This window comes from Ranitomeya variabilis, chromosome 6 (genome assembly GCF_051348905.1).
Source record: "Ranitomeya variabilis isolate aRanVar5 chromosome 6, aRanVar5.hap1, whole genome shotgun sequence".
NCBI lineage: Eukaryota > Metazoa > Chordata > Amphibia > Anura > Dendrobatidae > Ranitomeya > Ranitomeya variabilis.
The window spans coordinates 468,690,589-468,713,982 of record NC_135237.1 but is presented as its reverse complement, the minus strand read 5'-3'; the positions used below and the strand labels follow the sequence as shown (position 1 = coordinate 468,713,982).

The following is a 23,394-nucleotide window of genomic DNA, read 5'->3' as shown; positions in this document are numbered from 1 at the left end:
TTAAACCTATTTCCAACCCTAGCCCTAATTCCATCCCTAACCCTAAGACTATGTGCCCACGTTGTGGATTCGTGTGAGATTTTTCCGCACCATTTTTGAAAAATCCGCAGGTAAAAGGCACTGCGTTTTACCTGCGGATTTACCACAGATTTCCAGTGGTTTTTGTGCGGATTTCACCTGCGGATTCCTATTGAGGAACAGGTGTAAAACGCTGCGGAATCCGCACAAAGAATTGATATGCTGCGTAAAATACAGCGCAGCGTTTCTGCGCGGTATTTTCCGCACCATGGGCACAGCGGATTTGGTTTTCCAAAGATTTACATGGAACTGTAAACCTGTTGGAAAACTGCTACAAATCCGCAGCAGCCAATCCGCTGCGGATCCGCAGCCAAATCCACACCGTGTGCACATAGCCTAATTCTAAGGCTATGTGCAGACGCTGCGGAAAACGCTGCGGATCCGCAGCGTTTCCGCAGCTGCGGGTCCGCAGCAGTTTCCCTTGAGATTATAGTTCAATGTAAACCTATTGGAAACAAAAAACGCTGTGCCCATGCTGCAGAAAAAACTGCGCGGAAACGCAGCGGTTTACATTCCGCAGCATGTCACTTCTTTCTGCGGATTCCGCAGCGGTTTTACAACTGCTCCAATAGAAAACCGCAGTTGTAAAACCGCAGTGAAATCCGCAGAAAAACCACGTTGAATCCGCGATAAGTCCGCAGCGGTTTTACACTGCGAATTTATCAAATGTGCTGTGGAAAAATCCACAGAGGACCAGAATACCCTAACCCTAAGGAAAAATCCACAGAGGACCAGAAAACCCTGACCCTGGTTCTGAACCTAGTGGGGGAAAAAAAAAAAAATATTTTCTTTATTTTATTGTTGTCCCTAGCTATAAGGGTGATAAAGGGGGGGGGGGGGGTCATTTACATTTTTTTTTATTTTGATCACTGTGATAGGTTTTCACAGTGATCAAAATGTACATGGAACGAATCTGCCGGCAGGCAGATTCGGCGGACGTACTGCGCATGCGCCCGCCATTTTGGAAGATGGCGGCGCCCAGGGAGGAGACGGACCGACACCGGGAGGCTCGGTAAGTATGTGGGGGTAAGGGGGGGAGCTCGGGGGGTGGATCGGAGCACAGGGGAGGTGGATCGGAGCAAGGAAGGAGCGGGCAGGAGGACGGGGGAGCGGACAGGAGGACGGAGAGGACCGGGCCACATAACGGACGACTGGGGAGGAGATCGGGGGCGGTGCAGAACATGATTTCCAGCCATGGCAGATGCTATTGCAGCATCGGCCATGGCTGGATTGCAATATTTCACCATTTTCATAGGTGAAATATTGCAAATTGCTCTGATTGGCTGTTGCACTTTCAACAGCCAATCAGAGCGATCGTAGCCACGTGGGGGCAAAGCCACCCCACCTGGGCTGAAGTACAACTCCCCCTCTCCCTGCAGATCGGGTGAAATAGGAGTTAACCCTTTCACCTGATCTGCAGGGACGCGATCATTCTGTGACACAGCATATGCGTCACAGGTCGGATTGGCACCGACTTTCATGACGCATACGCTGTGTCACAGGTCGGGAAGGGGTTAAAGACACCCCCTAGAGAATCCTCTGAGTAATGCCCCCTTGGAAAAGACCATACAAAGTAGCATGAAATAAAAAGTGCATCTATCTCTAAAATCATATGGTGGATTTAAAAAAAAAAAAAAAAAAAAAAAAAATATATGGTTCAGGGGAGCAGCAGGAGTAAAATGAGAGGAAAAAATGGTCACTTGACCTGGTGAAAGGTCCTCAATAAGGAAGAGTAATCAACTCAATGTAAACATCAAGCAGTAAAAAAGACAGAAAGAAGCCAAAATGTAAAACTTCTCAAAAAAATTATTTATGTGTGTGTAATATGTAATATCTATCACTCGATGAGCCCGCACCATAGACCCGCTACCTAATTGTGTTGTACATGTACGGCGGATGTTGGTAAGGGGTTAAACATCAAAAAGATAGGCATTAGACCTACCGGTAATTATGTTTCCAGGAGTCCATCCTGAAAGCACCATGGAGGACGACCTCCTCCCCCTTGCTGGGACAGGAAATACACGAGAGTTTAAAGGTCATGTCCCACCCCCAAATTCTCAGTGTTGTAGCAAGAACAGTCTCCTAGAAATGCAAATAATACTTTAATGACAGAAACATATTACATCATAAGTCATAACATCAAACAGGGAGGGAACAACCAGTGCTGTCAGGATGGACTCCTGGAAACATAATTACTGGTAGGTCTAATGCCTATTTTCCAGGACGTCCCTCCTGACAGCACCATGGAGAGTACCAAAGCACCTCCTTAGGGTGGGATTATTGCTTGGAGAACTTTTCTCCCAAATGCAGTTTGTTGACCAGACAAGACATCAAGTTTATAATGTTTACAAAAGGTATTGGCACTTGCCCATGTTGCTGCCCTGCAAATCTGCTCAAGAGAGGCACCTGCCCTCTCAGCCCAGGAGGCAGATATCCCCCGTGTAGAGTGTGCACGTAGACCCGCCGCAGGGGGAACCCCTTCAGACTGGTAGGCCTCAGAAATCACAGACGTTATCCAACGAGCAATCGAGGCCTTCTTTCCCTTATTTTTCCCCCCCAAAAAGGATAAACAGATTTGGATCTATCCGCCAGGAACTGGTGGCTGCTAGATAATCTAAAACCGCCTGCCTGACGTCAAGGGAATGAAGGGTTTTTTCCTTTGCGTTGGTAGGATTGTTACAAAATGAAGGTAATACGATCTCCTGATTTCTGTTTTTTGCCGAGCCTACTTTTGGGATAAATGAGGGATCGAGTTTAAGGATTAAACTATGCTCTCTAATCTGTAGATACGGATCTCTGATACATAGGGCTTGGATTTCCCCCACCCTCTTGGCCGTGGTGACTGCCACTAAAAATGCTGTCTTCCGTGAGAGAATTGATATGGGCATATTATCGGCAGGGGCGTATGCGCCTCTACACAGGAATCTGAGAACCAGGTTAAGGTCCCAGGGAGGAGACAACTGCCTGATGGTGGGGCGCAATCTCAGCGTAGCTCGGATAAATCTAACTACCCACGTGTGTGATGCTAGAGGATAGTCAAAGAAGGAGCTAAGTGCCGAGATCTGCACCTTCAAAGTGCTTGGTCTAAGACCCTTGTTGACCCCAGCCTGCAGAAAATTTAGGATTCTAGGTATGTCAGGAATGTCTGCAGCAACGTCGGACCTGCCACCTTCCAGACAGAATCTTTTCCAAATCTTTAAATAGATTGCCGATGTGACTGGCTTCCTGCTGGCCTTGATAGTGGCTATCACCTGATCAGATAAGCCTCTAGCCTTCAAGATGTCCCCTTCAGGATCCATGCTGAGAGATGGAGTTTTCCTGGATTCGGGTGGTAAATCGGACCTTGATGAATTATATCCTCCTGGAGAGGAAGCTCTATTGGGTTGTCGATTGCCAAGGCCCCTAGTAGAGGGAACCAGCTCCTTCTTGGCCAGTATGGAACGATCAAAATGACCTGAGCTCGGTCTTCCGGAGAATGGCTGGGATCAGCGCCAGAGGTGGGAATGCATATGAGAGAGGTTCCACCCAATTTTGGCTCAGAGCGTCTACCCCGTCCGGGAGATCCAATGGGTTCAGAGAGAAGAATTTTGAGACCTTCGAGTTTCTCCTGTTTGCAAACAGATCGATTCTGGGAGTTCCCCAACGAAGACATAACTCCTGGAAGATATCCTGGTTGAGTTCCCACTCTGTTGGGCACACACGCCTTCTGCTCAAGTAGTCTGCTATCACATTCTGAGAGCCTTCCAGGTGAATTGCAGATATGGATAGGACCGAATCTTCTGCCCAGAGGAATATTCTTCCCGCCAGGTCCTGGAGCGGACAGTGTCTTGGGCCTCCTTGATGTTTCAGGAATGAAACTGTTGTCACATTGTCGGATAATATCCTGACATGACGATTTGCAAGCGTGTGTCGGTTTCGTCTTAAAGCCTCCCAGACGGCATACAGCTCCTTGAAATTGGAGGAGCTGTGATTGACATGTGCTGGCCACCTGCCCTGTAGAATTTTGCCCTTTAGATGGGCTCCCCAGCCCCACGCGCTGGCGTCCGTAGTGATCACTACGTAGGGGGAAGTGGACCATAGCACTCCGACTCTTGAGTTCTCTGGCTGTGTCCACCAATGGAGAGACCTTCGTACCGGATTCGTTAGCTTCAAGGTACTGTCCAGTGAGGACTGGCGGCGATCCCAGTTGGGGATGAATGTGACTGTGCCCATCTGACACATGGTATACAAGCCGTCATTAGGCCTAACACTCTCATGGGCATCCTTATGGACACCCTGTGCTCTAGTAGGTGCCTGATCTGTATCTGGATTGCCTCCAGTTTGTTTTCTGGTAATAGGGATATTCTGCGTCTGGAGTCTAGACACACTCCCAAGAAGATCTTCCAGTGTTCCGGAATCAGGTCGGACTTCTGCCAGTTTATGACCCAGCCTAATTGTTCCATTACTGATATTTTCTGGCTTCTGTGAGCTGATGTCTCTGACGACTTTGCCACGAGGAGAAAGTCGTCGAGATATGGAACTATTAGGATACCCTGGTTTCTCAGGAAGGCGACAATCCCTGAACCCAGCTTTGTGAATATACAGGGCGCTGAGGCAAGCCCGAAAGGAAGGCATTGAAACTGGTAGTGACAGGTCCGGGACGGCAGAGCTACAGCAAACCTCAGAAGCCTTTGAGATGAGGGATGGACAGGGACCTGATAATAGGCACTCTTCAGGTCGAGAGTGCACATTACAACATAGATCGGGAATCTATGAGGTGAATTGCCGATCGTATGGATTCCATACGGAAACTTTTGTACCTGACCCAGGCGTTCAAAGGTTTTAGATTTATTATCGTGCGGGAGTCGCTGGACGGTTTTGTGATGGAGAATAGGGGAGAGTAGTGTCCCTGGCCTACCTCTAATGGAGGTACCGGAATAATGAGTGCTGAAGAGAGCATGTCTTGCAAGTCTATCAGCATGGCCGAGTCCTGCGTGACAACAGTAGGAGTAATGTATCTTTCTGGAGGAGGGGAGTAAAGCTCGATTCTGTATCCCTCTGCCACAGTTCGGAGGACCCACTGATTCTGAGTGATCTGGGCCCAGTTCTCTGCAAAGTGGCGAAGCCTCCCCCCGATATATGTGGCATCATTGTGTTTTGGATCTAGAGCAGACCTGGGCAAGATGCGGCCCGCATCCGGCCCACCTGATGATTTTAAACGGCCCGCCAGCTAGCTGTCACTTCTGACAGCCACCCCCGGCACCGCTCGGCCAGCCACCAGCCAGACGCTTCTGAGGAGGACCGCTGGCGGCTGGAGTGAAGGCCCCGAGCTCATCCACACGCTGTCGGAACTGTATGCGCTTGCAGCGCATACAGTTCCTCCAGGCCAGGGTCAGGATGTGATTGACACAGCATCAGGAGCCACTGGCTCCCAGCTGTGTCAATCATTCTTGTGACTGGAGGCACCATTATGCCACCGGTCACAAGAGGCTGAGCTCCGCATCGGCCCTGTACGTCACGTGCGGACGTCACTCCAGAGCTGCGCGGGATGTGCTGCGGTGAAGCAAGTTGCTGGCTGGCGGTCTCCTTCGCGTGAGGGTGAGTATCCGTGCGGTCGGGGGGAGAGGGGGTCCCTGTGTTGCTGGGGAGTGTGAGGGAGGGGCTACTACATGGGGCTGCCGCGGCTATCACATACTGGGGGGGGCAGGGGGGATTGCTATCAGTGGGGATCACCTACAAGGGATGGCTACATTAACCCCTTCCCGACCTGTGACGCCACGTAGGCGTCATGAAAGTCGGTGACAATCCGACCTGTGACGCCTATGTGGCGTCATGGAGGGATCACGTCCCTGCAGATCGGGTGAAAGGGTTAACTCCAATTTCACCCAATCTGCAGGGACAGGGGGAGTGGTACTTCAGCCCAGGGGGGGTGGCTTCACCCCCTCGTGGCCACGATCACTCTGATTGGCTGTTGAAAGTGAAACAGCCAATCAGAGCGATTTGTAATATTTCACCTATGAAAATGGTGAAATATTACAATCCAGCCATGGCCGATGCTGCAATACCATCGGCCATGGCTGGAAACCCTGATCTGCCCCCCCCCCCCCCCCCCACCGATCGCCTCCCCAGTCCTCCGTCCTGTGCTCCGCTCCCCTCCGTCCGCCTGTCCGCTCCCCCGTGCTCCGATCCCCCCCCCTCATACTTACCGAGCCTCCCGGTGTCCGTCCGTCTGCTCCATGGGCGCCGCAGATTCCTTCTAGGTACATTTTGATCACTGTGATAAAACCTATCACAGTGATCAAAATAAAAAAAATAGTAAACGAACCCCCCCCTTTATCACCCCCATAGGTAGGGACAATAATAAAAATAAAGAAAATATATTTACTTTTATTTTTACACTAGGCTTAGGGTTAGGGTTAGAATTAGGGTTAGAATTAGGCTATGTGCACATGGTGCAGATTTGGCTGCGGATCCGCGGCGGATTGGCCGCTGCAGATTCGTAGCAGTTTTCCATCATGTTTACAGTACCATGTAAAGTTTACATGGTAAAAATGAGTTAATTATATTAGTCCGGCCCTCTAAAACCATCCCAATTTCTCATGCGGCCCCATGGCAAAATTAATTGGCCACCCCTGATCTAGAGGATGGGCTGAAGAAGTTCCTGTTCTTATTGCCCTGGCTACGGGAACCCCTGTAGGTCCTCTATTGGACCTACCCCCCTCTGAAATCATACTGTTTCCTGAAGGGGAATCCTCTCCGAAAGGACTGAGGCTTTTTAGGTTTGTCCTCCGGGAACCCCTTCTTTTTATCAGAGGCGGATTCTAGGATAGTATCTAGAGAAGGTCCAAATACTCTTGACCCTGAAAAGGGGATTGAGCAGAGCTTGGTCTTGGAGGCATTATCTCCCGACCAGGATCTTAACCAAACCGCCCTTCTAGCCGCGTTAGATAATGAGCCACTTCTGGCTGAAAATCTAACTGACTCCGCCGTCATATCAGATAGAAACGCCATGGCTGATTTCATAATGGGAAGGGAACTCAAAATGTCAGACCTCGGGGTTTTATTGGACAGATGCTCTTCCAACTACCCCATCCATAGGTACATAGATCTGGCCACCGAAGTGGCTGCTATGTTAGTCTTAATTAAGGCCGCAGAAGATTCCCAGGCTCTTTTAAGAAGTATGTCAGCCTTTCCGTCCATAGGATCGCGCAAGTTAGATGAGTCCTCAAAGGGTATAGCAGTCTTTTTGGCGACCTTTGCTACGGGAACATCAATCTTAGGTATTTCCTCCCATAGCTTGACTTCTTCAGGGTCGAATGGTAAGCGACCCTTAAAGTCACGAGACAATACCAGCCTGCATTCCGCCTCCTTCCACTCTTCCAGTATCATGGCTTTAATATGTTCGCTAATGGGAAAAACTGTTTGTCTACGAGACATAAGTCCCCCGAACATCAGGTCCTGTCTGGACTGCGGCTTGGATGTCTCCTCTATCTGCATCGTGCTTCTCACCGCCTGGACGAGCTCGTTCGTCTCCTCTGCCTGGAAGAGATATTTTCTATGGTGGTCTTGGCTCCTTGAGGGGAGCTCCCCCTCTTCTTCGGAGACTGAGTCCCCTGCATCGGACCCGTCCTCAGAGCTATACTCCGGCTCTCTCTGGTCTCGCTCCCGTCTGGCTCTTTTGCGGCCAGGGATGGGGCTGGACTGCCTTGAAAGGTTGGACACGGAAGCTTGGACCTCTTCCCGGATTAGGGATCTCATTTCTGAGAGTAATGAGGATTGTTCGTCCATCATAACCTTAGATGTGCAGGATGCACACAAGGTCTTGCCGTGGGAGTCCGGGAGTTTCACATGGCATATAGGACATCTATTAGATTTTGTAGAGACCTTGCCGGGTTTTTTAGCAGGAGCAAGGGGGGGACAGCACTTACCCCTCCATCGTCAGGCATGTCTCCTTCCATGTTCTCTTTGCTGCGTCAGTCAGAAGGCCGCACGGGGACTCCAGACGCTGAGTAGGAGCGCCCGTACTGCTATGCGTTCCAAGGCTGGAGCGCAAGCACTTCCCCGCTGTAACGACGTCACCGGAAGTGACGATTACCGGATGTTGCGATACTGGAAGTGACGCGGTCCACTCGGCGTTCCGGAAGTCGCTTCGGCGAGACGAGACACCACGCCGGGACTCCCTTCAGCATGGAACTGCATCCCCAGCCGAGAGCCTCCCACCGGGAGGAGCGGCTGCAACCAGGAGCTTCGTCCTGCTCCTGGTCTTTGGAGCAGAGGGACTCCCCACCGGGGAGTTTCTACCCTGAGCCTCGACAGGGGGAAGGGTATTGGCAAGCCGAACGATCCCCCTGAGCTCCGGTAAGCTGCGTAGCTTCTCTCGTGCGTCCCTCCTTGCAGGGACAGAAAAAACACTGAGGATTTGGGGGTGGGACATGACCTTTAAACTCTCGTATTTCCTGTCCCATCAAGGGGGAGGAGGAAGTCCTCCATGGTGCTGTCAGGAGGGACGTCCTGGAAATACCTTTTTTTTTTTTTGTTAAGCTGGACAGCCCTACTGTGTGACTGAAGACTTATAAAACCCCCACTGTGAGCTGCGAGGATTACCGGTTTCTGTTTAGACCGAACAACCCCTTTAAGACTTTTGCTTACAATAGGAATAAGGCTCATCATGTTTTCTTATATTTCTATTAGCTGGAGAGACACATAAGAGATACAAATATGGACTGAACAAGACTTACCTTTTAACGGAGCGCAACTTTACTCTATTCATGTCTTTAAGGACATCCAACATGTTTGGCATTTCTGGCTTCTTTGGTGCATTGTCAATCATTGTCAGTTCTGAGATGCTTTTCTTTCCTTTTCTCTCCTTAATGAGGTCAATAGCAGAGACACTACGATGAAACCCAGGTGGAGGTGGTGGTGGTGGTGGAGGCGGCGGGGGTGGAGGTGGTGAACACACAGGAGAGGCTCCAGGAATAAAGGCAGTTGTAGGACTAGACACTAAAAAATTCAAAAATGTTTTTTTTTCGTTTCTAAGGATCAGCTATGTAAGAACAAAATGCATTAGTGAAAATATCGCCATTTTTCTATTCAGTTGCATTTTCATTTTAGCAAAAGTAATTACATATAGTGAAGATATACTGATGGTCACGTTTGATCAGGTCGGCGTGTAGTCGAAATGTAACTTAAACACTGTGGTTCGGTATGATGGGGGGGGGGGTGGGGGTCGCTCTTCTTCTTGGTCCGGCGCCTCCCTTCTTCTTGCGATACCGCCCTCCTGCTTGCTTTGTGTGGATGACGTGTCTCCTCGGCACTGCGCTCATGTGCAGACGTACTTCTCTGTCCTGTTGAGGGCAGAGCAAAGTACTGCAGTGCGCAGGTGCCCGGAAAAGTCAGAGAGCACCAGCGAATGCACTGCAGTACTTTGCCCTTGACAGGGTAGAAGTACGTCTGAACAGGAGCGCTGTGCCATGGAGACTCTGTGGATGACGAAGGGACGCGACATCCACACAAAGCAAGCAGGAGGGCGGCGATCATAAGAAGAAGGGAGGCGCCGGACCAAGAAGAGCCTCGGACCGGACCGCCCCTTAGTTGAGATTTTTAAGTTATTTTTCTTCTCTTACAGGTCTGTTTGGGGGCAGATATACAGCATTATTATAGAATGCTGTATATCAGTCCTGAAAGGTGATGGCCGTATCTCATATCGGCCAAACCTGGTGACCGGTTCACTTCAACTTTTACCTGCTGCCACATTCTGCTGCTCCTGGATAGTAACAATCTTGGCTATCTGGGCTCTCAAGTTGGCAAGTTCACTTTCCAGTGCACTGATCTTCTGCAGAGCTTCTTCATTGGCCGCTGGCTGAGGTTTCACCTCTGGTTCTTCTTTCAACAGAACAGGCAAGGATACTTGTCTTCGTAATGGTCTGTCAAAGTGAGCGGTGTCATCCTCTTGTGAGAGGTGTTGGTGCAAATTATTCTGTGTCCTGCAAGACAGTTCACGTATAATTAGAGGAAACATTGACTTATTAGTGCATTGCTCATTATACTTCTTCACCCAAAGCAGTAGACATTGTCCTCCCAGGACACCAAGCAGGAGGCTACAGATTCACACCACATTACACCTCACAGATGAGACACCGCACTCCATGAGAACATCCAGCAGATCCAGTCAGGAAGGATTTGATGTGCAAAAGAGGCTTTAAAGAGAATCTGTCAGTAGTTTACTCACATATCAACTAAAACTATCACCTTAGTCAGCGCCTGCGCTACACTCCATGAATGCATCGCTTACACAACACCCTGACTCCCCCTGTATACCCCACAAAAACCTTTTGATGTTTGCCAGCGCATGCACACTTATGTTTTTGGCTCTGCCTGCAGTAGGGTAGAGCATAGTCTATGAGAAAAACACCAGCTCACCCACGCCCTAGGTTGTTGGAGGCGTGAGATCCATGGGACAAAATGCAATCACATGTAGACAAAATAGAAAGGTTGAGCATAGTATGCAGGCGCGAGAAGCAATTACACCCGGCAATTTGGATGATGCAGGAGGTGCCATCCACATCAATCGGAGTAGAAGGATGGCAAGCAGCAGCCGGATGGAGAGACCAGAAGCCATGCCCATCGGAACGGACCGAGAGGATTACCATACAGCGCAGGAGAACTTCAAAAGGTTTTTGGGGGAGTCAGGGTTTTTTATAAGCATTTATGGAATGCAGCAGCGGGGCTGAATAAAGTGATAATTTCAGTTGATATATGACAAAACAGGTGACAGGTTCCCTTTAAGCATCACGAGTTTGATAAAACTTGTGATAAATCAGAGCTGGACAGAACGCTGTGACGCAAGAGTCCTGCAGAGAAGACCCCTGACAATCCCTGAAGGGATCAGCAGGGTACTGTGCCCCCTCACCTGTGTTCAGCGCTCCTTGGAGATGTTAGCGGAGTAGTGTTTTGTTTTGTTTTTTAAACTGAGCATGTTTTAAACGTTTCCCATTCTGGGGTCTCTCTCTCCCCCCCAGATCAGCAAGTCTCCGGATATCAGCTAGCCGGATCCGGCAAAAAAACGGATCCGTTGCATCAGTTTCAGGGTGGATAAAAATCAATGTTTGTTTAAAAAAATCAAAAAAATCGGATTTTTTTGATTTAAATCGGATTTTTTTTATTTAAATCGGATTTTTTTCAATAAACTGCTTTTTGAGGAAAATATTTTACCATCCAAAGGTTCTTCCATCATGAGATAAAGCTGAGTTGTTTAACTCAGTAGAATAAAGGCTGTATATGTGTAACATTCACAATGCCATGCTCTTCCAGAGGTTTCTGTAGGATGCTGACTATCCAACAAGTTTGGGCATGTCAACTGAATGGAAAAAGAAACTAAACCAAAAGTGAAACCAAGCTAGAAGTGTGGAATTAAAGGGGCAGTATGAACAAAATGTGGAGGCTATTAATAGTTTATACAATTAAGACATGCTGCTTTTAAACACCTACCTATTGCCATATAGTAAAACAAAAAAGATTTTTACTTACTTTGGGGTCCCCCCCTCACCCTGGCGTTAGATCGTTGCCCCTAGTTTCGTCCGTGTAACTATGGGCGCACATGCGCACTGCTCTCACTTCTCATTTTAATCGTGATTTATATTAAAAAAAACCTTTTGATTTAAATCAGTGATTTAAATCATGATTAAAATCATGATTTAAATCGATCCGATTTAAATAGAAAAAAATCTTTTGATTTAAATCGTGATTTAAATCATGATTTAAATCGGCGTGATTTAAATCAATCCACCCTGATCAGTTTTTCACAATTTGCGATGGATCCGTTTTTTTTCAAAATTCACCGGATTGAGCTTGACTGCAAAAAACTGATGTGTGAAACTAGCCTGAGAAAGTTGTACACAAAATAAAGGGAGTTTACCATTTGTCATAGTTCACCACTCACCTGAGTCTTGCAAATGCTTCTCCCTCTTCGTCGGCAATCCATCCGACATCAGCAAATGTGGCTATGGCTCCGCTTGGATTGCTGCCATTTAGTGCTACGGGATATGGTATAAGCTGCAATAAAAGGAGATCTCTGTGATGAGGATAACTATGTATGATTAATGTGCATGATAACTGAGAGGATACATTACTCCAGCATCACCCGTGTTCATGCAGATGCAATGATCAATGATTATCAGGAAACAAGGACCTATTGTAAGTGCTGAATTCTCAAATATACCAAGTACGCCATGCAATGGATGAATATTAGCACTTGTAAACCTCCGGTGCTCGTCTCTGATTAGTGTAAGATCTCAATGTAATAAAATATAAAGAAGATGCGGAAATTTTCAGAATAACATACAGGTTATTAAAAGGCCAATAAAATAAGTGGTGACTAATCTGCTCACATCACAATAAACAGATACAACACTGGAGGATATGGGCTTGTGCATCCAGAGAGGCGCCAAACCTTCCAAAATTTGATATAACCAAGCACGGAAGCCCAAATGATGAGGTCTATGTTGTATGAAACAAGCCATGTGAAGGATTAGGTAAAACAATACACAATATCCACAGCACACCTGACTACAGGCACATACACACACGCACGGGGACGCTGGGAACATGCAGCCGTCGGAGCACTGACCTACGGTGGCTCAGCGGTCGCTCCTTCACAGAATAGAGGACGCAGTTGTAGAGAGAGACATAGGAGTTGTACAGGGTTTAGTGCCATATATACGGTATGTATACAGTCATTTCATTCAACATTACACAACACATTTTTTGTTTCCCTGCTGCCTATTTTTAAGGACCACAAACATCTTAAGTACATTTGTAGATTTCAACAAAAACGTTACACATGATCTATTTACAGTGCTGCTATTTCAGCATAGGGCCTAAAGCTATTGACCGTGTTTCCAAGGATGTTTCTACTCCTTGCACTATATCACAGCAGGACAGACTTTGTTGCACAACTGAAAATTTTAAACCCCCAAATATATAAACAATAAGGAAAGAGTCAGACAGCCATATAGCAAACAGGGATCGCAATGCAATGCTTGGACTGGCCGGCGGCTCTCCTGATCCGAGCGTTACAGCTTCATGTTTGCAGCGGTCAAGATTGGGTCGGGAGTCTGAGCAATGCATTGCAATCCCCGTCTGAGTTATATGGCCGTGTGACTTCTCCAATAGTGCAGGATTGTGCTCAATTGTGCCCGACTGTGGTCTACACTGCACGCTGCTCATATCCAGGCGCCAGAGATCCCATATCCAGCACTGGAGCGCCACATTACACCCTCCTGGATATGAGAAGGAATCGGGGCAGGAAGCTCCATCTCCAAGTGCATAGATGTGAGCAGTCCAAGGCAAAACTGAAGCTGGACCATGCTACCATTTAGAGACAGAGGCCCTAATTTATCAAAAAAGGAATAATTGTTAGTATACTCATTTTGACCCCACCACTCCATGTTGTTAATGATGATCTTTTGTGCTAATTGCACCTTGTCATAAGTTTTTCTCAGTTATGTACTAAACTTTCTAACATTAAAAAAAAGAGCAGGAGACCATTATATGTGTCTATTGTCACGGGTTAATAATGAGGAGCCTTTACGCAAATTTAGACTTTTTACAAATTGAGCCAATCCCCCTTCCCCCTATCCACTTTCGCTCATGGATCATTAGAGATTGGGATATTTTGTTTTTTCAATAACCCAACCCTGACTTGTACTTCTCAACAACTTTGTCCCTGACTTGTTTGGAGATCTCCGTGGTCTTCATGGTGTTTGGTCAGTGGCGCCTCTTGGTTAATGGTGTTGCAGCCTCTGTGGCCTTTCAGAGGAGGTAAAGTGTATATACTGACAGACGATGTGACACTTAGATTGCACACAGGCGGACGTCCTACCACTACGCAGGAGACTTATGAAGGGAATTGCTTGCACCTGAATTTTTTAGGGGCTTCATAGCAAAAGGGGTAAATACATATGTACATGGCAATTTTTACTTATTTGATCCTATAAATTTAATTTATTTTTCTCACTTCACTAACTTATATTTAGTGCTGATGCATCACACACAAATCGGATTACAAAAATATTTAAACACAGGTTGTAATGTAACAAAATAGGTAAAAAGTCAAGGGGGTGAATACTTTCGCAAGCCATTGTAAATACTCCCCCTGTGGTACACTAGCTGGGCACCTCTTCTGCAGGTTTATGCTGTATACACTTTGTACTTTTCAGTACATACAATGCACTCCTTGTCTTGAAATTAACACTTCGGTTGTGAGCAGAACAAAGCTGTAATTGTCTGACTCCACAGCCCGAGTGTTTACAGCGCGCTCCCACGTTCCCTCTACAGTCTCCTAAATAATAACTTGCAAAGGAGACCGAGGGGCTGACATTCTTCTGTCACCTACGCACGTATAGCTACAACATGAAGCCATTATTCCGGACTCCTTGTGTGTGTATTATAGGGGTGCAGATCTGGTGATGTTGGGTCAATAGCATCAGGAATGATCAAGCTTTAGGCCTTACAGTCCATTGTTTGCCAGGCACAGCTCTGCACCTTTTAGAGTTGATGTGCCAGGTAATATAGCACACTCAGATACCAGATAAAGCCCGTCAATCAGCTGATCCACGGTGGTGGCAGACCCCCCACCAGTCTGCAACTCATCGTCTATCTTAAGGACAGGACATCAATATCAAAGCCTAGAAAAGTCACTTTAATTCAGTGATTGTTCTGCACCATGTACCTGCTGGTCAGACATGGCCTATTGAATCCGACCTCCATCTCTCTCGTTTAGAAGCGCTCATCATGCCCCACATTATGTCACAGACCGTCTATGTCACTGTCTATCTATCAAAAGTACTGGAAGGAAAAATGAAGTTCTTATAGAATCACTGCGAGCAGAGGTCTTGAGAAGTGTATGAAAATTATATAGGAAATATATTGTAATACAGGCTCGTTAGTTACACAGTAATTAGACTTTGGGCAGCCTGATACAACCCTTTAATGCTTTAGCAGTGCATTATGTATTTACAACCAGACTATTTAGCGGATCAATCCAGCCATTATTGTGTGCCGTTATTACAGGGAACGGAAAGCGAATGTAGAACAAAACTAACAGAAATCACTGACCTCATCATACACCTGCATTATAAAGGCTACAGACAACTATCAGCATTTACTGGACGCCTGGTGACCTGGTCGCTCCAGAGATCAAAGGTTTACGGACTACACATCTACTCAGTACATAAAGGCCTCATACCTGGAAATGAACTCTCGGGGACTGTATGATGGGAAGGTTGGAGCCAATCTTTCGGACTATACTTCGAGATGAACCATAAGATTTTCCTGACCAAAGTGCCTGAAATAAAAAACAACTACTTGAAAAACTGAAAACACATGAAAAATTGAGTACTGCATCAGAGTCAGAGACAACAGCATTTAGTTATTCATAAAGGAACAGCACACCAGGAATAGGCACAAAACAGAATGGGGAATCTGTCAACAGGTGTTTGCTATGTAATCTGAAGACAGCATGCTGTAGGGGTTAGAACACAGATTTCAGTGATGCCTCTCTTACCAAGCTCTGTGGTTTTGTTAGCTTGCAATGATTGTTTTAGCACCAGGAGCTTATCATTACTGGACACAGCAGCTCGGACACGCCCCCTCCTGTGATAGGCTCCTCACTATCTATGGACATTGTATATACAGAGCCTGGTGTGGGCGGGGTCAGCTTCCTCAGCTCTGCTTCATGCTAAATCTAAAAACGCTGATTGTGTCACAATGGCTGCACCCAGTAATCTACGTGATACATCGTTGGATTCATGCTCTCTTTGCTTACATTAAGCTGCTCTGAGATTAGGTAGCAAAAACCTTTAGTTCGATTCCCCTTAATTTTCTACCCTCATATCCAAAAAAAAGTTATTTCACTGCAAAGCATAACAACATTTCAGGTGGTGTACCCTTCGTTAGGCTAAGAATAGGATTTGTGTGTGATGTCTTTATGGATGAAAAAAATGCAGAATGCAGTGTGATTTCCTCTATATCCATATCTATAACATAATGCACCACTGGGTCCCGTCTCCTATGGGCAATAGACATTTCCACTCTCTCTGGATCCTAAGACAGCCAAGTGATTTCATCATATACTGGTACAAGGGGACATTTTGAATTTTTTTCATCCAAGGCATTCCACATATATGCTATTCTCAGCCTGAAAAAGGGCACATCACCCAAAATGTTGCGATACTTCACTTTGCAGTGTAATCACTTTTTGGATATGAGGGTAGAAAACAAAAAGCACTCAAAAACATTCAGTTTTGTACCTATTCTTGATGTGCTATTCCCTTACATAATATTAATTTTCTGACGAAGTAAGGAGTAATGTGGCCTGTTACATTAGAAAAAACACCCATTTTTTTTGTTGAAACATAAATTGGAGGTTAATCAACCCAGGTTTTGTCAACAGTATTTAATGGTCATGTTTTATCTGGATTGTCAAGAGGAGTTCATTACAGAAACTGGTGCAGCATGAGCGAAGTCGTGGAGGTTCAGATTCTAGAGGATGTTCATTTTAAGTCAGTGGAATGGAGAACATGTCTACGGTGGTACACACAAATGATGCAGGAGAAGTCAGGTCGTGCAGAACTGTCGAGAGCTTTGTGTACAGCTGTGAATAGTAAAAGTGACTCCTGACACCAGTGTAGGGTATGGAGAACAGAATCGGGCCTTCCAACGAATAAAAAAATAAGGTCAACAAAATGTATCTACAAGTAAAATGTAGACATAGGTGTGTCTGGAGGTGCCTGAGACAGAGAATAAGGTTCTGTTCCATGTGGATAATATGCAGTGGATTTTCCATGCCAATTAGGGTGGGTTTATAAGTTGCATCCATGGTGTATATATATATTTTTTTTTGCAAAATAAAAATAAAAAAAAAAACTCCACCAAAACAGCAGCATGTGAGCCCATTCTTAGGCTAGGGTCACATTGCGTTATGTGACCGCGTTAAACGGACTACGTTATAACGCGGTGTTAACGTAGTCCGTTAACGCCGCCATAGCCTGTAATGGTGAACGTGTCGCTAGCGCCCGCCCACATTGGGCGTGCGCTAGCGATGTGCCGTCATTTGAGCGACGGACCTCGGACGCTGCTTGCAGCATCCGCGGCGCGCCTGAGGTCCGTTCCTCGCTAGTGCAGATCGGGGATCTGCGCTAGCGGGGACGCCGAACGCGGACCCTAGAGAAGCATTGCGTTAGCGCAATCCGCTAGCGCTATGCGCTTAACGGATTGCCCTAACGCAATGTGACCCTAGCCTTAGAGTAGCAGCACTGTGAATGATATTTCATGGAACTTCATTCAGAAAAACATCTGCAGCGTCAACTGAGCGCTTATGCAGCATGTCAATTTATTTAGTCAATGTCACCACAAATTCGTAGTGGATTTTGCCATTGAGGAAATCCTGCAGCAGAAACGACCTGGGGAAACAGACCCTAAATCTTTCTCCTTAGAGCAGTGTTTCTCAACTCCAGACCTCAAGACCCACCAACAGGTCACGTTTTCAGGATATCCTTAGTATTGCACAGGTGATGGAATCATTGTCTGAGGAGGTTCTGCAATTATCACCTGCACAATACTAAGGAAATCCTGAAAACAGGACATGTTAATGGGTCTTGAGGACCGGAGTTGAGAAACACTGCCTTAGAGTAATAGCCTGCGAGTGAGGAGACTTGGTAAATCTTATGTTACAACTTTTACATGGCCGGACACTGGAGACATAAAACTGATCATCATCTACCTGGCTCAGCAAAGAAGCGCGACCATAAAGAAAAAAAATGCTGAAAATATAAATAAATGTCGTCACCTGTATATTATTAGTGATCACATGAATGACTAGGTCCAGTAGAGAGGGAATGCGCATGAAATGTTAGGCGAGCCTGGAAATCTTCAAAGCCAAGTTATGTCTTCTGATACTGTCACATTTATCCAACCACAGTAATACAGTGCAGCAGTAACCAACCATAAGCATCACACCACGGAACACACAAATGAGGGGGGTAATCTTTATAGGTGACAGATCAATATTTACAAATGATAATCAATATGTTCTACTGTGCATTATTGGTCAGTTACGATGGGCACTTCATGTTCATTAGCATAGAGTCACGCTGGACGTAACAGTAATGGCTATCTTTTCGACACGATAATTGGCTCTTTAATTCTTTATTGCAATACTCATTGGATTTCCCGTAAGGTATTATGGCCTTGTAAATCAGTCACATATGATGTAGCTCATCTACATGAAACAGGTGTGTGATGTGATGGCAGAACTTACCGCTTCCATGTTGTGGGATACTTGCTGTAGAACCATCCTAACCAGACGTAAAAGCCAGTGCAGCATCGGACAGCAATAAATCTTTCCCCAAAGAGCCCGGTATACACAGACGGGGTGTGCTGGGAAGCTGCTGGTCCATAGTAACGCTGGAAAGAGAAATGTAAACTGTGAATCTGCCGGCCCTATAAGGAGAGCAAGCAGTGCTGCTTATAACACCCAGAAGAAACACCACGGGAGATCACACTAAGGGTATGTGCACACGTTCAGGATTTCTTGCAGAAATTTCCTGAAGAAAACCGGAAATTTTCTGCAAGAAATCCGCATTTTTTTTTTTGCGTTTTTTTTCCGTTTTTTTCGCGTTTTTTTAGCATTCTGCAAGCGTAATTAGCTTGCAGAATGCTAAAGTTTTCCAAGCGATCTGTAGCATCGCTTGGAAAACTGACTGACAAGTTGGTCACACTTGTCAAACATAGCGTTTGACAAGTGTGACCAACTTGTTACTATAGATGCTGCTTTTGCAGCATCTATAGTAAAAGATAGAACGTTTAAAAATAATAAAAAAAATAAAAAAAATGCTTATACTCACCCGCAGACATCAGATCTCCTCACCGGCGTCCATTCCTATAGCTGATGTGTGCGCGCAGGGCCTTCCATGACGTCACGGTCACGTGAGCGGTCTCGACCAATCACAGGACAGTGACGTCATTCGGCAAGGTCCTTCTCCGCACACCAGCTACAGGAACCAGCCAGCGTGCAGCACAGAGGCGGGAACACTGCGCTGGACATCGAGGGTGAGTATAGGACTATTTTTTATTTTATTTCTTATTTTTTGACCACTTATATGGTGCCCAGTGCGTGGAGGAGAGTCTCCTCTCCTCCACCCTGGGTACCAACCGCATATAATCTGCTTACTTCCCGCATGGTGTGCACAGCCCCGTGCGGGAAGTAAGCAGATCAATGGACCCCTAGGTGTGCGGAATCCCCGCAATTCCGCATTTTTAATGAACATGTTGCTTTTTTTTCCGCTATGCGATTTTTTCGCGGAAAAAATCGCAACATTTGCACAAAAAATGCGGAATACCTTGTAAATAATAGGAGGCATATGTTAGCGTTTTTTTCGCGTTTTTATCACGTTTTTATAGCGAAAAAACGCGAAAAAAACGCTAAAAATCCTGAACGTGTGCACATGGCCTTACAACTCTTGTTAGGATTAGTTCATAAAGGTGCACGCTGTAAAATGGCGTTATCTATCTCATTGCTGGAGAAGCTACGGTCATGTTTATCCAGGTCTAAGCAGGAAATAAATAATGGACTAAGATTTACTGGAAAACATGTATGTTTGATGCCATGAATTATCACCTTTTCTATTTGACTATATATCAGGGTGGATAAAAATCAATGTTTTTTTAAAAAAATCAAAAAAATCGGATTTTTTTGATTTAAATCGGATTTTTTTGATTTAAATCGGATTTTTTTCAATAAACTGCTTTTTGAGGAAAATATTTTACCATCCAAAGGTTCTTCCATCATGAGATAAAGCTGAGTTGTTTAACTCAGTAGAATAAAGGCTGTATATGTGTAACATTCACAATGCCATGCTCTTCCAGAGGTTTCTGTAGGATGCTGACTATCCAACAAGTTTGGGCATGTCAACTGAATGGAAAAAGAAACTAAACCAAAAGTGAAACCAAGCTAGAAGTGTGGAATTAAAGGGGCAGTATGAACAAAATGTGGAGGCTATTAATAGTTTATACAATTAAGACATGCTGCTTTTAAACACCTACCTATTGGCATATAGTAAAACAAAAAAGATTTTTACTTACTTTGGGGTCCCCCCCTCACCCTGGCGTTAGATCGTTGCCCCTAGTTTCGTCCGTGTAACTATGGGCGCACATGCGCACTGCTCTCACTTCTCATTTTAATCGTGATTTATATTAAAAAAAACTTTTGATTTAAATCAGTGATTTAAATCATGATTAAAATCATGATTTAAATCGATCCGATTTAAATAGAAAAAAATCTTTTGATTTAAATCGTGATTTAAATCATGATTTAAATCGGCGTGATTTAAATCAATCCACCCTGCTATATATACCTCCATACTGACATGAGGTCTTGATTTTTACAGTATGTAATGCAATTCGGAATGCTCCCATTTATTTTAACATGTAGTGTTCTGAGGAACAGGGTAAGGCTGTGTGCACACGTAGGAAATGTGGTGCAGAATTTTCTGCACTAAATCTGCATCTCCTGGCAGGATCCGCAGGTGCGTTTTTTTTATGCGTTTTTAGTGCGTTTTTCATGCGTTTTTTATGCAGTTTTTGTGCAGATTTTACCACTGCAGATTTCTATTAATGGAGGGGTGCATAAACGCTGCAGAACTGCACAAAAGAAGTGACATGCACTTCTTCGAAATCTGCAGCGTTTCTGTGCAGATTTTTCTGCACCATGTGCACAGCTTTTTTTTTTTTCACATTGATTTACATTGTACTGTAAATCACAGTGCAGATCTGCACCAATTCTGCACTAAATCTGCATCGTGTGCACACAGCCTAAGGTGAAAGAACTACAATTCGGCCATTGCTTTTTGTAACAGTGTTACAACATGATTAGTCAAGTCAGTATGATTACAGCAATACCAAATTTATAAAACTTGTTTTACATTTAAATGCTACTGCCGAAGTGGTAAAATAGCAGAGATCTCAGCTAGCTCTGATCACTGCTGGCATATATACACATTCACTAACATCTCCCATACATGTACGGCAGATGTTAGGAAGAGGCAAAACAAAAAATGTGACCGTATTTTGTGATTAATGCCTTGTCGGGAGTGGTATTTCAATTGTGGAGCTTAGGCTTTAATGGGAGCCTGTCAGCAGGATTGTGCACAGTAACCTACACAATGTCAGGTCGGCGTCGTGATACTGATACCTGGTGATGAAATCCGTCTTGCGGTTGTTGTGTAATCTTTATTTGCAGTTTTTAGTTAATGATATGCTCGTGCTCCAGGGCGGCCTGTAGGGGTCTTCATGTGGTGCTCTGATTAGGTATTCATACTGATGGCTTCTGACAGGTCACTGATCCCTCACTGACCTGCCCCCTAGTTTACATAATGAATATTACATGCACCTACTGAAAAAAACCTTCTGCAGCAGGCACCAGCCGTGGACCCGGCACTGCAGCATAATCGCATGTGTACTGTGTTTATAATTAATGTGCTTGAGGTTATCCTGATATTAAAAAAAAATAATAAATCCATTTGAAAATGGTGCCCGCAGTGCCTACGTAGTAGCAGCTATCGGTGTATATGGAGGTGATTCGATAGTTGCTATTGCAAAGGCATCGCCATCTTGATAGAGAAAAAAAATTTCCTCCTACAAAGATGGCGACACCGGCACCTGCACAGTAGCAGCTATTGGATCACCTCTATATACACAGCTGCTACTGCGCAGGCGAGCATGCACCATTTTCAAATGGATTTATTTTATTTTTTTTAATATCAGGATAACATCAAGCACATCTATCTATATAATCGTCTAAGGGTCACTTCCGTCTGTTTGTCTGTCAAAGAAATCCTGCGTCGCTGATTGGTCGCGGCCGGCCGCAACCAATCAGCGAGGGGCACAGTCCAGCCGCGAATTCGCCCTTCCCTACTCCCCTCCAGTCAGTGCCCCCTCCATACTCCCATCCAGTCAGTGCCCCCATAGCGGTTTAGCAGTCCGTTAACACTGCTATTAACCCTGTGTGACCAACTTTTTACTATTGATGCTGCCTATGCGATTATGCTGCAGTGCCGGTTCCACGGCTGGTGCCTGCTGCAGAAGGTTTTTTTTTTTCAGTAGGTGCATATAATATTCATTATGTAAACTAGGGGGCAGGTCAGTGAGGGATCAGTGATCTGTCAGCAGTTTGCATTATGAATACCTAATCAGAGCATCACATGAAGACCCCCACAGGCCGCCCTGGGGCACAGGCATATCATAGTAAAAAGATCAGTTAAAAATAATTAAAAAAATAAAATAAAAATCATTATATTCTCACCTTTCCCGCTCCTCGCGACGCTCCTGTCCCAAGAATGCATTGCGACAATGACCGGAGATGACGTAGCGGTCTCGCGAGACCGCTACATCATCACGGGTTATTGCCGCAAGGCATTACTGGGACCGGAGCATCTCGAGGAGCATCGGTAAACGCCTGGGCTGGATCCGAGGGCCGCCGGAAGGTGAGTATATAACTATTTGTTATTCTAATTCTTTTTTTAACAGAGATATGGTGCCCATATTGCTATATAATACGTGGGCTGTGTTATATACTGCATGGGCTCTGTTATATACTACGTCTCTGTGCTATATACTACGTGGGCTGTGCTATATACTACGTGGGCTGTGCTATATACTACGTGGGCTGTGCTATATACTACGTGGGCTGTGCTATATACTACGTGGGCTGTGCTATATACTACGTGGGCTGTGCTATATACTACGTGGGCTGTGCTATATACTACGTGGGCTGTGCTATATACTACGTGGGCTGTGCTATATACCACGTGGGCTGTGCTATATACCACGTGGGCTGTGCTATATACCACGTGGGCTGTGCTATATACCACGTGGGCTGTGCTATATACCACGTGGGCTGTGCTATATACCACGTGGGCTGTGCTATATACCACGTGGGCTGTGCTATATACCACGTGGGCTGTGCTATATACCACGTGGGCTGTGCTATATACTACGTGGGCTGTGTTATATACAACGTGGGCTGTGTTATATACTACGTGGGCTGTGTTATATACTACGTGGGCTGTGCTATATACTACGTGGGCTGTGCTATATACTACGTGGGCTGTGCTATATACTACGTGGGCTGTGCTATATACTACGTGGGCTGTGCTATATACTACGTGGGCTGTGCTATATACCACGTGGGCTGTGCTATATACCACGTGGGCTGTGCTATATACCACGTGGGCTGTGCTATATACCACGTGGGCTGTGCTATATACCACGTGGGCTGTGCTA

The 23,394-nt window shown here is 45.7% G+C and overlaps 1 protein-coding gene across 1 annotated transcript in view; it reads right to left on the bottom strand.

Moving 5' to 3' along the window:
• The window catches only part of MTFR1 (mitochondrial fission regulator 1), a 59,895-nt gene that overhangs the window by 9,500 nt on the left and 27,001 nt on the right, over positions 1-23,394 (bottom strand). The window contains exons 3-7 of the mRNA XM_077270585.1: positions 18,374-18,519; positions 15,302-15,400; positions 11,996-12,108; positions 9,799-10,040; positions 8,796-9,057 (exon numbers count right to left, since the gene is read on the bottom strand). Of these exons, the coding sequence (XP_077126700.1) occupies positions 8,796-9,057; positions 9,799-10,040; positions 11,996-12,108; positions 15,302-15,400; positions 18,374-18,439 (782 nt within the window). The 5' untranslated portion in view covers positions 18,440-18,519. The remainder of the gene's footprint in view (positions 1-8,795; positions 9,058-9,798; positions 10,041-11,995; positions 12,109-15,301; positions 15,401-18,373; positions 18,520-23,394) is intronic.